At 36.4% G+C, this 13,350-nt stretch overlaps 1 protein-coding gene across 3 annotated transcripts; it reads right to left on the reverse strand.

The window, feature by feature from the left end:
- Positions 1-614: 614 nt before the first annotated feature.
- Positions 615-12,638, reverse strand: LOC113782656 (abnormal spindle-like microcephaly-associated protein homolog). Of its 3 annotated transcripts, XM_027328529.1 has the most exons (20): positions 11,719-12,638; positions 10,736-11,204; positions 10,537-10,622; positions 10,281-10,394; positions 9,971-10,159; positions 9,609-9,674; positions 9,335-9,385; positions 8,656-8,778; positions 8,422-8,538; positions 7,091-7,198; positions 6,853-6,988; positions 5,788-5,925; positions 4,913-5,089; positions 4,218-4,816; positions 3,336-3,513; positions 3,035-3,249; positions 1,936-2,125; positions 1,405-1,630; positions 1,156-1,311; positions 615-1,082 (listed from the first exon to the last, which is right to left on the reverse strand). In XM_027328529.1, exons 1-20 carry the CDS (start codon positions 12,457-12,459, stop codon positions 980-982), a joined length of 4,182 nt encoding a protein of 1,393 aa, XP_027184330.1. In that variant the 5' UTR covers positions 12,460-12,638; the 3' UTR covers positions 615-979. The 3 variants fall into 3 exon arrangements, with proteins under 3 accessions (XP_027184330.1, XP_027184331.1, XP_027184332.1); XM_027328530.1 differs by lacking the exon at positions 4,913-5,089; XM_027328531.1 differs by lacking the exons at positions 615-1,082; positions 1,156-1,311; positions 1,405-1,630; positions 1,936-2,125 and having other exon boundaries at positions 3,110-3,262.
- Between the last annotated feature and the right edge of the window lie 712 nt (positions 12,639-13,350).

Genomic DNA, 13,350 nt, shown 5'->3' on the forward strand with positions numbered 1-13,350 from the left:
TTCAATAAAGATTCATCTTTTCCACCATTTGCAATCTCAATCTTGTGCAGATTTTGGACAACTTAAAAGGCCAAAAAAAAAAAAAAAAAAGATGAAAAACAACTCTAAGGTCTCAAACTTGGAAGATTTCATGACTTGGATTGCAGTTTTATACTTTTATTGACTTGTAGCAAGTATAACAATGCAGCTGTTACAAGCAAAGTTGCTCATCCAAATTTTCAGAGACTACTTTAATGTTGTGTTATTTTTTTCTTGGAACCAGTCAGACAGACGTGGGAACTTGGCGTCCCTTTTATTTTCTTGTAAGGGAGTGTTTGATTGGTGGATTGGAAGTGGGAAAGATTTGATCAAGTGCCAGGTTGCATCACCAAACAAACCCTTAGTCAGACAGGTTGATATTTTTGGGACCTAGGAATCTGAATCTGAAAAGTTAAATTTTGCGGCCGGCAACGTAATTGGACCAGACTACCACGCTAACCAATACTGGGTGATGGGTCTACTTTAGTAGTAACTGCGTAACTTGTCATGTAGTTTGGTACAGACGCAGACTCCGTACAAAAGTATCTGCTACATTCACATCAGTTGGTTCAAGGTAAGAATCAAGTATTGTATTGTAAGATAAGCTTCATCTTTTTGCCAATTTCTACTACTAATATGCTACTTACCTCTGTTACAATCACATCTTTAGTAATAGCAAACGCTTTAAAATGTTGAATACACCATATTGTCCTCGACCAAAGATGGTCAAGAACAAGAAGCTTGGAATTCATAGCAGAAGGGTATTTTTTTTGGGTCCCCGGGGGGGTGGGGGGGTGAGGGAGGGGGTTGTTGGGGTGAGGTAAAATCACACACACATATGCATTACATACATGGCAGTTCCCATGGCATACCATAATGAATCAACTGTCACCAAACCATTTCACAAGAGCAGGACATAAGTATGTACACATGTATGAAAAAAACATGCTCTGCCAAACGATCATTGACAAAAGGTCTTTCCATTTCTGATCAATGCAATGAGCTCAACGGCTTCTCTTAATCTTCTATCAATCTGTTCTCTGGATACCAAGTCCCGGTTGCTCCTGTATGTATGCAAAGATCATTAACAATGCTATTGTATAACAAAGAAAGAGCATTATTTCTCCAGCAACTTACCTCTTCTCGTTTCCAGCCTTCTTTGCAAGGTCTTCCACAAGGCTGTGTAATCGTTTCAAAAGAGCTGGTTGCTTGTCCACAGCCTCTACTCCTTTTCTGGTTACACATATCTTCTTAAGTAGGTCAGACGCAATAAAGTACCCCTCCTCTTTGTTACTGAAAAAGACATTGTAAAAAGAGAAAGTTAAAAATATGATGAATATATACATAGCCAGAACCACGAACAAATTTGCTCACAATAGTACAAACCGTATAAACTCCCATAAAATTGTCTTGACACATCCATCATTCTCGATAAGCACTTCTGTCAAGTGAGGGTAGCGAGCCAGGTTTCTAAGAGTAGACAGTGCATGCTTCAGAACTTCTTGATCTGGTATGCTCCTGCTGACAGAGCCAATTAGCTTCAGCAAAGTACCGATAGCTCCTGCAGCAACAAGTTCTTCACAACATCTCTGTGAATGTTCTGTAGCCATATCTGCAAAATACAAAATTGATCTCAATTCTAAAAGATTCAATCTTCATTTCACATCGCTACCTATTGTCAAACAAATGCGAACCAGCAAAGCCTTAAAAACCAATAAGACACACTTCGATAAAAATAAATTCACCATAGCAGATATGATTTCTGACCATAAATGATTCAATGAGTCACTAAAAGCAACAACTCAGGAGAATGCTTATCATCATTAACAAAGTAGATTCTAAGAGTTAGTGAGTAAAAAGCCAAATCTACAAATTAGTGAGTAAAAAGCCAAATATGCTTTGATGTTGAATGTTTACCAAGCGTTGCACATGTATGGAGAATGCCGCTAATACTTCTCTTACTCAGGAGCTCAGAAAGAGCTGCAACAAGTCTGTTTATTAGGCGCATGCTATCATCTATATTGGCAGCAGATTTCTGCACTCTCAAACGTAAATCTAGTAGCTGCCCTCTGGAAGCTTTTCTTGCAAGGTAACCTTTCCAGTATGACTGTTAAAACAGAAACAATCAAGAAAATGTTAGGATGCTGTTAATAAATCTTATTTTGAAAACCTTAGTTAATATGATTAAGTAGTTTGTAGCGTGCCAACAATCTCAAATTCCAAAGCCAAAGGGAAGCTTTGATAGAAATGCCAATGTGTGACAAGGGAAGAAACGCATTGCATGAGCATTCAAAACATAGGGAATGTGTTTGGGGGATAATCAACTTATATTCTTCTTTTGATCCCAATACACAATTGACAAGAAACATCATCTAAAATGGGGTAATTAAATGTTTGCATACAGCATATCCTTAGTGGAAGATGCACACAAACTTCTAATAATTTTAGTAGTTAGGGGAGTCAACTAATTTTATTGCTCTTATGAAGCTGGCCATTTAATCCAGATTCTGGTGGAGGAAATAAAAGCATCCTGCATCTTTGTTCACTTTTTGTGCTTCTATTACAATAGCCTACAACGTCAACTGTCATTTCAGCTAATATTTTCACAAATCTTATGCGGTAAAATATCTGGTCCCTAGAACTGCTCAGAATGGATCTTCTGTTTGGATGTTAAAAGCTGCAGATGGTGAAATATTTGAAGATATCATACAGTCCAAAAAGGCTTAGTCCGATGTTTAAAATGAAATTTTAAACAAAGCTACTCAAAAAGAGTAAGTGATGCAGCTAAGGGAAATGAGTGACATTGAACTTCATTTGGGTGGGCAATGAATCAATAGCAACACTGCACATATGATGTAGATGGTTTTGCCAAGTAAAGCAAAGTAAGGGAAAACATGCTTGCTCTATATGTAATGAACAATCAGTAGGAAAACTCTAATGAATAATTTTGCAATCCAATGTCGATTACAGGTGATCTTAAAGGAGCATGCCAATGCACACGATGAATATGACTCACTTGGATGACAACAATTCGTTGCCTGTCTCTTGCGAGTCTTTGACGGGCAATCCACGCCCGATAATAGGACTGGATAATAATTGCAGACTCAGTTCTCAGCTTCTTGAATAAAACATCCTTCCACCACCTCTGTAACTTCAGAACTGATAGTGTAATTATTTTCAGTTCAAAGTTTCTGATGCCATTGTTTGAGACCTTCCGGCAAAAAGAAGCACCTATACCACAATGCTGATCTAACTGCAGTTCTTAAAGAAACTTTGAATTTGAAAGAGATTTTTCAATCATATCAAAAGAGAAATACCAAGAATCCTTTTCCTTGTCACGTGTCCCCTGACAAACCGTTGGATATCTACAGCAGCAACTCTGGTACAGAAGTATGCCTTCTGTTGTTTCGTACACCGAAAGGCATTTTGAATCTTTATAGCAGCCTCTTTCTCGAATAACAGCTCCTTCCTCGTTAACCACCCACGGAAATGGCTCTGAAGTCATATAAATCATTGCTTTATAAAAGGTGAAGAGTTGATCGATGGTCAGAATTTTGACCTTTACCCAAGATGTATCAATTATTCTGTAAGGCCTAGATCATTGCTCTAGATATTTCTCAAAACATCTCCCATTGACTTTTCATTGAGAAATAAAATATAATTTGTATATGTAAGAGTACTTGAGTACTTGCTACACATTCTAGAAAATTCAGGCGAAATTTCTCCCATAATGATGATAAATACTCAAATGCCTAAAATCACAATAATCATGTATTCTTACAAGTTATTCAGGCGCAATTTAGACAGTTTTATTATGTTCTTGCACTTAAAATATCCTTTCTAGACCAGCAAAGAAGAAATTTTCATGAAAAAGTGATTGTTTTCTGTAAGCAACGATTCAGGTTTCTCAGTTTGATTGAAAAAATGGTAAAAAGAAAGTAAATAAGATGTTGAATTCTCTACAGCTGCCTTTTTTTTTTTTTGTAGCTATCATTAATTTACCCAAACAATAGTTGCCAATAACCAACAACTTCTGAAACTAGTTTCAAACAGTTTTGTAGCAAATCAAACCAGTAATTAGTACAAAGGGATGACAACATATAGTTAATTGTAGTGTATTGGTTAGGTAACTAAAGTGTAAACAAAGAGGAGATCACTATACATCAACAAACTCCAGAAACATAAGAAGGATAACTTACTTGGATTATCAAGGCATGAGATCTCAGCATATATGCTCTTCTTCGTGCAATCCATCCTTGAACATGAGACTGGATAGTTGTTGCTGCCCTACACTTCTTTCTGTAGTGCTGGAGTTCCCTCGAACATCTCAAGCATCGGAAAATGCTTTGAACTTTTAGTACGGCGCTATTTTGCTCTAAAAAATGTTTTCTCATCATCAACCTACGAAAGCAGCTTTGGATTTTAATTGCAGCCAAGTGCTGCTTTCTGAGAGAATTGCCAACAATGAAATTTCTCCAAGCTTTTTGGATAGTAAATGCAGCATGTGTATGAAGATTGCACAATTCCTTTTCTTGGAAATGGGTGAGAGCTTCGTCTTGAATACTACTACGCTTGCAGAAATACACAGATCTAGCTTTCCATCCACGAAAACATTTCTGGATAACAATGGCCGCATTTGACAAATTGTGACACAGCATATTTTGAGCACGGCTTCTTGAAATCCAGGCTCGTATAGCATGCTGGATGACTACAATTGATCTCTTCAACTGGACAAAGCTATGCCGGTCAACCATAAAGGTCATGTACATATCACAATTGTTAGAACTCATCCTCGTAGCTGTATAACATGGTTAAACATATCAATGAAAACTATAACCAACAAAAAGAAACACACAATATAAGAAAAATGAAATTGCTCAAGAAGAGTGCATACAAAGGAATGATTTATGACGGTTTAGTTCACCAAATTGCTTGATTGGCAATCTTGATTTTATGCTCAGCCAAGCACGTATAGCAGTTTGCAACAGGCAGGCTGCTTTTTTAATTTTCATATATCTGCGAAATTGCACTGATCGTCTGAAATGAGACTGTATTATTTTTGCTGCATTTTCTGGAACAATCACAAAAAAAAGTATCAACATTACATTCCTAATAAACTAGTTTCCAGGACAAACTACATTCTGCCATGTTCATATTCCTCATTTTTCAGCACAGAGGGAAAAAGATTGACTGAATTTATAAAGAACAAACTCTTCTCAAACTATTAGATTTTGGCACCTTTATTTACATTTTACAGAATCCACCCAACTTGAGTGCCAAAGTATTAGATTGGCGAAGTAGACTTGCACAAGTAAAGGTGGACACACCAAAGAACTAGAAAATGAAAAATAAAATAAAAAGTTGGAAACTTGGGCAGTTTAGACGTTCGAGAATTTGCAGCTCCCAAAAGAGAGGTGTGATCAATCTCTCTACACCCAGATACAGGAAAATAAAAGTCTAAACAACTCATTATTAGAAAAAAAAAAGTGCATTACTTCACCATTCATTTTGTTTAGCAACTACTGACTTTTACATCATATAGAATACTGGAGACAGGGTGTATTGCTCCACTGGTGCATTCGACTGTCTTCAAAGTTATGCAGCTCAATTTGAAAAGGGAAATTTTTTGATATAATCCTCAGAACCAGACTACACACTTTAAATCATTTCCAGCAAGAAGAAAGGTACAGAAAATGAAAACAAATAAATAAATTCCAGGAATAGGTACCGCATAAATAAATATTTAAAAAAAACAAAGGTTATCATCACCTCTTCTGATAATGCTATCCCTTCTGCTAGTCAAGTACCACAGTGGACTTATGGTAGCTGTCTTTAAATTGCATTTGTTGTTCCTCTGAGCCATTTCTTGCCACCAAGCCATTATGGCCTTGAAATTCCTCGAAGCATCTGCATAAAAGAGATGTGAAACATGAGAATTTAGAAAACCAAGGCAATGATTGATAATGATGCTATGCACAATAACAAGATGATAGTAGATATAGAATAACATTGAAAATTATGCCACCACTATCCCATAAAAAATTCATGTTTCTTAGTTATACAATTTGTCTACATAAAGGCTATGAGATAATTAGGTCGGCCATGAATTAATGAAAGAAAGGTAGTACAAACGTTGCTATTCTGACTTGATTAATGTAGCATTGTAAAACAAATGATGAGGCATCTGCTTTTCCAACATGGAGACTGATATAAGTAATCTGACAGAGGAAGTAACACAAAAGAGGAAGCCTAAATGCAAAACATATTGCAAGATTAGGCTAGTTTGAATGCATCTGCAGCATCATTGGCAGGAAAAAAATTTCATAATGCATTTCAATGACACATAGACAGGTTCAAGACTGGAAAGAGTGGCTTCTCTTGGTGTAGTCGAGTGTTGAAAGTCTACTATATAATGATCATATCAAGTCTGGATAAAATAACACTCCAAATCACCATTCAATGTCAAAATAGTAATGGAGAACCAGTCTTAAAGAATAATTCATTCATCATCTTGTCTTTTCTCTGTTTTAATACTATTAACTGCATCTATGCATAAAGGCCTATTTAGTATCTTGAAACACAGAAAGGAGAATGGCAATCAAATCTTTCAGATCTCCATAAGAAGCAAATTAATAATCAAGTTGCAAAACAAAGTTAATTATTCAGGGAAAACTAGTAACACATGTCAGAGTAATGTAAATTCAGTCTTGTTGATGCCACTGCATATGTATGAAGCAAAATTAAGCCAGAGCGTATTACCTACTTAAGTGGACTACAGGCATACAAGAAATATGGGCACGTAAAAACTATACAAGTATATAGACTTTAAGAGACCTTCACCATGGCTGAACAGATTCTCTTTTGCATTTGAAACAGCTGGAGAATGCAGAAACCAATACTTTGTACTTGAGCATTTCCTTTCTGGAGTTTGACAGTAAAAACCCAGCAACTTATGAAAATTTAGCTGATCCTGGTCAAAAGACGGGAATGACAAATCTCAAATCTGTGAGAAAAACAATCTCAAAGTTTAGATAGCATTGAACATCATGTTTCAAAAGAATAAAAAAGGTACCTTGTTTCTTTTCACAAGCAGTTGAAATGACAGAAACACCAACAGAATAACTACACTACGATCGTTACATGCACCATTATGTTCAAGTATGTCGCTGACTTGCAAAACCTGAGAGAGTGAAATTTGAATGTCATTGGTGCAAGCATTCAGCATGCTTCTTTAATATGACCATTCTTTTATGCACCAGGAGTGACTTTTCAATTGACTGGGCCTTTCTCATGCGCAAAATGATCGGTACACAATCTTTAAGTGATTAAGTGACATTAATTAGCCCACTTATGCGGGTTGAATAACACTGACTATGCACAACAGATATGCTCCCTATAAATATGTGTGTGTGTGTGTATATATATGTATGTATGTATGTATGTATGTATCTGTGTATGCATGCATGCATGCATGTATGTATGTTTGTACGTAAAATAAAGGTTAACCTGCCAAACATATTATTCATAAACTACAAGCAAATCTATTTGTATTATATCAGGAAAACCATGACTATTGCAATCAAACTTCCCATTTTCCAAAGCATCTAAAGAATAATTTAGAAGTTTCATCAATGATTCTCCTACCTTTTTATTTATCACAATTTAAATTCCTTTAGAATATGAAAACAGAATATACATGAGGGCCAGGACACGAAATTGAACATTCAAGTTCTTGATGATAATGTTAAGCTTCATTTGGAAAGCAACATGTGAATAAACTAGCCTTACATTCTTTAACAATTACTGTATGATGAAACTAGTAATCAGCTCTAGTATTAGAATATTGAAGTCTTCAAACTATTTTAAATGATTCAGAAATGATGGAATAGGAAATATATTTTTCCTGGGAAAGAGGGATATTGGAAAGTAGACGGATGGAAGAACCATCAGGTAAAGTATGAGTATCTTAAAAACAGGAGACAAATCTCTAAAAGACCCTTTCCATTTTGTTTTCTGAATGACATGAATTTTTTTTTGGACTTTGTCATATGGGGGCTGACTATTTTGAAAATAAGCTCACTTAGGGGGTCTCACATACATTCATCTTTATGTCAATTACAAATTGGAGAACTTCAAGGACAAAAGTCCGCTAAAAATAGGGCAAAATAAAAGCATATTTGCGGATTTACCCATGGAAGGTTTCTTATTGGTGACACCAACCTCTATTACTACATGAAACTGTGCACTGTATTTATGCACAAAATGTCTAAAAGAGTTCCTGCCAATAAATCAATTTGCTGCTTTGGCATACTTAGGCAGACAATGAATCAAAAACTTCTTTTGGAAGTTGGTGAATACGATAGAATGGATTCATTTACTGACAATTATCTGAAGTACTTTTACCTCAGGAAAATTGCCCAATAGTGATGTCAATTTCTGAGACAATATGAAGTTGTGCACTGCATCTGTGTATTCATTTGCCGACACTAGAGAGACTGTTTCATTTGTTCTACCCAGATCCTGTCACCATATGTTTCAGCATGTTGAAGCAGCAGCACCAACAACAACAACAAAGGAGAGAAGGTAATGTTTGAAAACTGTAAACTAAGTGTAAGGATGAAAAACTATGATGAAAACCTTAGAGGATAAGGCAGAATGGTGTTGTTTGCGGAAATAATAATCCAACAAGCACCACATGGCTCTTCCATCAACCAGTGAAGAGAAATTTTCAACCGTCAAATCATAGCTATCACCTATTGCCTGGAAGAATAAGAAAAAAATTTTCAATTATTAAAATAGGCAAGTCCATAGGTTCAGAAAATGTTCTCCTACCTAAATGCATTTCAAATTTGACATGATAACAGCACAAACACATACAAAAACCAGACAAGATCACTTGCTCATTTTCCGAAAGCATTGCTGTAAAGTTTGACTCTAGTAAGGTAGATTTCAACAAAAACAGGTTACACTGAAGAGATACTGGTGCAAACTTAACACCAACAAAAGGAAATAACTCAGATCTGAGCTGGCAATCTTAGCATCAGCAGCATACAAACTCTAAAGTTTATTGCTGAAAGAACAATCAGAATTAGTTTACGCAATCTCAAAGAGCAGGTATCAGACACTTAAACAATATAGTACTGTATAGCAAAGCATGAGGTGCTCTATATGATTTCTTCTGTGAAATAAATCAATGACAATCACCTGCTCAAATAATGTTTAAGCATCTTGGTAAAAAATTTCAACAACTCATTAGAGCTGCATCCGTTGTCCTAAGGAAATTACAACAGTTCATTTATTTAGATAGCAACAATACCTGGATCCAGTTAAGAAGCATGTCCAATGTAGAGCAAGTGTTTGAATGTTCCTGAAGGCGTAAAAAGTGTCATTGATTAATGCAATGGATAAAAAAGCATATAGGAAATTTTAAGTAGATATTTAATACTATATAACAAACTTAATACAAGACTCAATCCCTATTTGATATTGGACAGTTTCCTCAACACTAAACTACCTTCCATAAAAAGCTAGTAAATTAATTTATTCTGTGCCTAACAGAGTTGAGAACAATTATCCAGATTGAAGCATACCGTAACAACTCCTCTTATTTTGGATATCTCCACGGCTAAAAGCTTTTTGTTGATTAGAAGGGGCAACTGCAGATTCAGATACAAATTAATGCAAATAGAAGCTAACAAAGTTAATCAAAAGTATACCTAATCTTAAAGAGAGGCATTATTGCTCTAATGGGAAAGAAACAACGAAACAGAATTCATATATTAAAGTAGGTTACAGATAATACATAACATCCGTTTATCTGGAGAAGAAAATATTGTACAGAAAAGTCAACCAAATGGACAACGCACTGACAAATTTAATGGTAGGAGGGCAAGAAAACTGGACGTTCCTTGACCTAGACTATTTGACCTCATATAAAAGGTGAAAAACAGACCTGCAAGTGAACAAACATGTTCCACAGCAAAGAAAGTACAAGCTCCTTTTCTCTGTTAACAATATCTGCATCGGTAATCAACATTCCGTCTTCATCGCAAAGTGGCACTCCAGCTTGTTTCAAGTATTGGAGAGCAATGCCACAGTTGGATAGACTCTTTTTGTGAGTATCTGATGGGACTACTAATTTCTGTCCATAGAAAAGAAAATGTCAAAACGGATTGTCAAAATTCTCAATAGCCAAAAAAAAAAATAGAGAGTGAAAAAGTAAGATTAGAAGAAAAATTAATATCAATCAGTATTAGTCTAACCAATAGAATGGAAGAATCGTGTTGCAATAGCTGAATGGCTCGGCAAAGCCGGATACCATCTTGAAGATCTTCAAATAAATCCTTCACTCTAAAGCTATACTCAATCAAAGAACTCTGCATCACGAAAAACATTGTTTCAGCAAAATGCTTAGATAATGTGCACTGAATATGTTTAGTTGCTTTTAAATTGAGCTAATCTAAGTACTGAGTTAATGCAACCTAAATACTGAGTTAATGCAAAGTTCAAGCTGCTTACCTGTTGGTAAGTCACTTTATACCCTACAATCATTAGATGTGCAAGAAGATTACCTTCTCCATGCATCACATCCGTTGATAAAAAATCTAAGTTTGTCCAAGAGAAATCAAAGTCAATCCAAATGTGAGTTTAAAGAACCCCAAGGAACTTTGGTGGGGTTTTTTTGGTTGTTGGGGGGGGGAGGGACAAGGGAGATTACCAGTAATCAGATGACGGCTTGACTTAATATTGGATTTCAATGAGAACAATAGGGGAGAACCCCCATCCAATCCATCTATGCCATATTTAGTGGGTAGGCTGCTATGAGATTTGGCTCTGTCAAGTACGAGCACAAGCAACAAAAATCGCTTCAAAATAACATTTCCGAGCTTCTCAAAGTAACCCGGCCTATATAGGCCATCAACCATTTTGTTATAAGCAAAGGTCTTAGCAAGCTCAGCATGTGACAGGAACTGCTTCTCAATTACCATCCTCAAGAACGCCATTTCTTCCTCAGAATTAACCTCTGCATTTGGCAAAAGCGAGTCACCTCCTAAAATAATGTGTAGTCCTATTCGCAACCATACTGGGTTGTAACTCATAAGGATTCCCATGGATCTCTCTTTCATCCCAAAATCTGTCACTATCGGGCAGTTGGCCCTTATCTTCAATCGCCCCTCATCAATATTCTGAAAGATAATGAGCAATAAAGCAAAAAGGTAAAGAAGTTTAACATCACTGAGTAAAAAGGCAGCAGCTTTAAATAGCCTAACCCCATAACTTAAAACTCTAATATTCAAAAGCTTGCTGTCCCGTAAGAAGAAGTATTCATGATTCATTAAGCAACGTTGTAGGAAAACTCAAAATTGAAAAGTAAGCAAATTTAGAAGGAGAATGACACGTATGATTGCAACTGAATAGATAAAAAACCAAACAAACATAGACATCAGCAAAACTTAACCTACACAATTAGAATGCAAAATGCTCGCACCGACTTCAGAAATTACTAAATTCAGAACACTCCACAAGCATTGCTTTCTTAAACACTGGTTAAAAAAATGATGCCATTAGTTACTGAAATGAAACTTACAAGATATAAAACAATTATACATTAGCTTCTCTAGAAACATTAACAACTTTGCCAGCCAAGGAAAAAAAATCAATAATTCCAAAAAGAAATGCAAAATAAGTGCAAGTTTAGACCTTTGCTACTTGAGTCATCATATCAAATATCTCATTACAGCTTTCCAAGCTCAAGTAAGCCCTCATTCTCTCCTTTAAGTCATTAAAACTGCAAACCTCCCTCAACGAACCCTGCAGTGCCGAAAACGTCAAATCTGGACACCCAGAGACCCTCTCTCCATTCCCCGAACCTTCTCTCCACGTTAGATCCTTTTGCCTCTTCGGCCCACGCCAAGGCCCGTCAATGCCAACCTTAACCCCATTGCCCGGCCCGGTCTCTCTTTTCCCCTTGGTCAAACCCTCCTTCTTCTCTGCCACCCCAGAATCCCCACCAATGGGGTCAAATTCTCCAGTAAACGTCGACACGTCGCATCCACAAGATTTTGGGTTCTCAAAGAGAAAGTTCAACCAAACCGAAAGCGATTTTGCCAGTGATTTCAAAGACTTCTCTTTACTAATCTCATTTCTCCTGGCTGACTTGGATTGCTCGAGTTCAAAAGCTTTCAATCTACGGGCAACCTTTAACTTGGCCGTGGTAACCGATGTCTTCCTCCGAGACGAAGAGGAAACAGGGGTAGCAGCTTTCTGGACCGTGAAAAATTTAGGATTGGATTCAGGATACGGAGAAAAAGGGAAATTAGGAGTTTTTGAGACATTTTTAGGGGTCCTGTAATTTGAAATGTCTTTGAGGAGTGAAGAAGAAGAGGATGGTAAAGGCGAAGGGCATGAAGTCGATTGTTGTTTATGATTTCTAGATTCCATTTTCTTTTTTTAATCTAATTTTTGGGTAGATTTCTGCGTGGTTGTGTTGAGTCTGTAATGGGTTTTCAGAAATTTCTGAGAAATTTACGAAGTATGGAAGAATGAGAAGCAAGAATCTATGGATGGATAGGTAGAAGGCGAAGAAGATGAATAGCATTTGCAGGAGGAGGGTTTTTTGACCGTTTCGGTTTTTGAATTTGAATCTGAAGAATGGCGCTTCTTCTTTTGACGGGACCGCTGTAATTAGTAAAAGGGTGCGGAGTGATCACCTCGCTTTTCTACTTTTCGCGAGTTGTGGCCCGTTTGGGCTTATGGCCCGAGCCTCTTTTTTTTTTTTTTAGCGATCTTTTGGCTAATAAAAAATGGATTAATCTTTCCTACACTGACAGTGTATACACTATCAGCGTTGGATGATTGACAACTATGCATAATTTGAATTTGAAATTCAACTTTTGCACACATGTCATGAATCTAACGATGATAGTGTATACACCGTCAGTGTAGGAAAGATTTACTCTTAAAAAATAGGGTGTCAATAAAAACTAGTAGATTTTCAAATGGGTGTGGCAAAATTTCACTGCTGGATATTCAATTAATCATTCTCAACCCCATTATTAAATGATGATACTCCAAGATTTCAAAATCGCTTTTACAAATATTTTGGTGTTAGTTGTCACAATTCATCAGAATTAGGCCTTTTTTTTTGCACCTTTATTATCAAAATACCTCCAAATACATTAAACATTTTCAGGTGCCTGCACTTCTTCAAGCACTCAAAATTCAGCATAACAGTGTTGCATTAGGCTTCACCTCATCATGGAATATTCTGCTGTATATCTCATTGTGCTGCTCATCCTCCTTCTTTGCCTTTTCTAGACAAGAAAGATCTTC

Source organism: Coffea eugenioides, chromosome 9 (genome assembly GCF_003713205.1).
Source record: "Coffea eugenioides isolate CCC68of chromosome 9, Ceug_1.0, whole genome shotgun sequence".
Classification (NCBI taxonomy): Eukaryota; Viridiplantae; Streptophyta; class Magnoliopsida; order Gentianales; family Rubiaceae; genus Coffea; species Coffea eugenioides.

Coding starts and splice junctions, on each gene's coding strand:
- LOC113782656 (XM_027328529.1), bottom strand. CDS start 12,459: ATGGAATCTAGAAATCATAAACAACAATCGACTTCATGCCCTTCGCCT. Junction 10,623..10,735: donor AAGCCGTCATCTGATTACTG/GTAATCTCCCTT, acceptor GGACAAACTTAG/ATTTTTTATCAACGGATGTG. Junction 1,083..1,155: donor AAGGCTGGAAACGAGAAGAG/GTAAGTTGCTGG, acceptor GCATACATACAG/GAGCAACCGGGACTTGGTAT.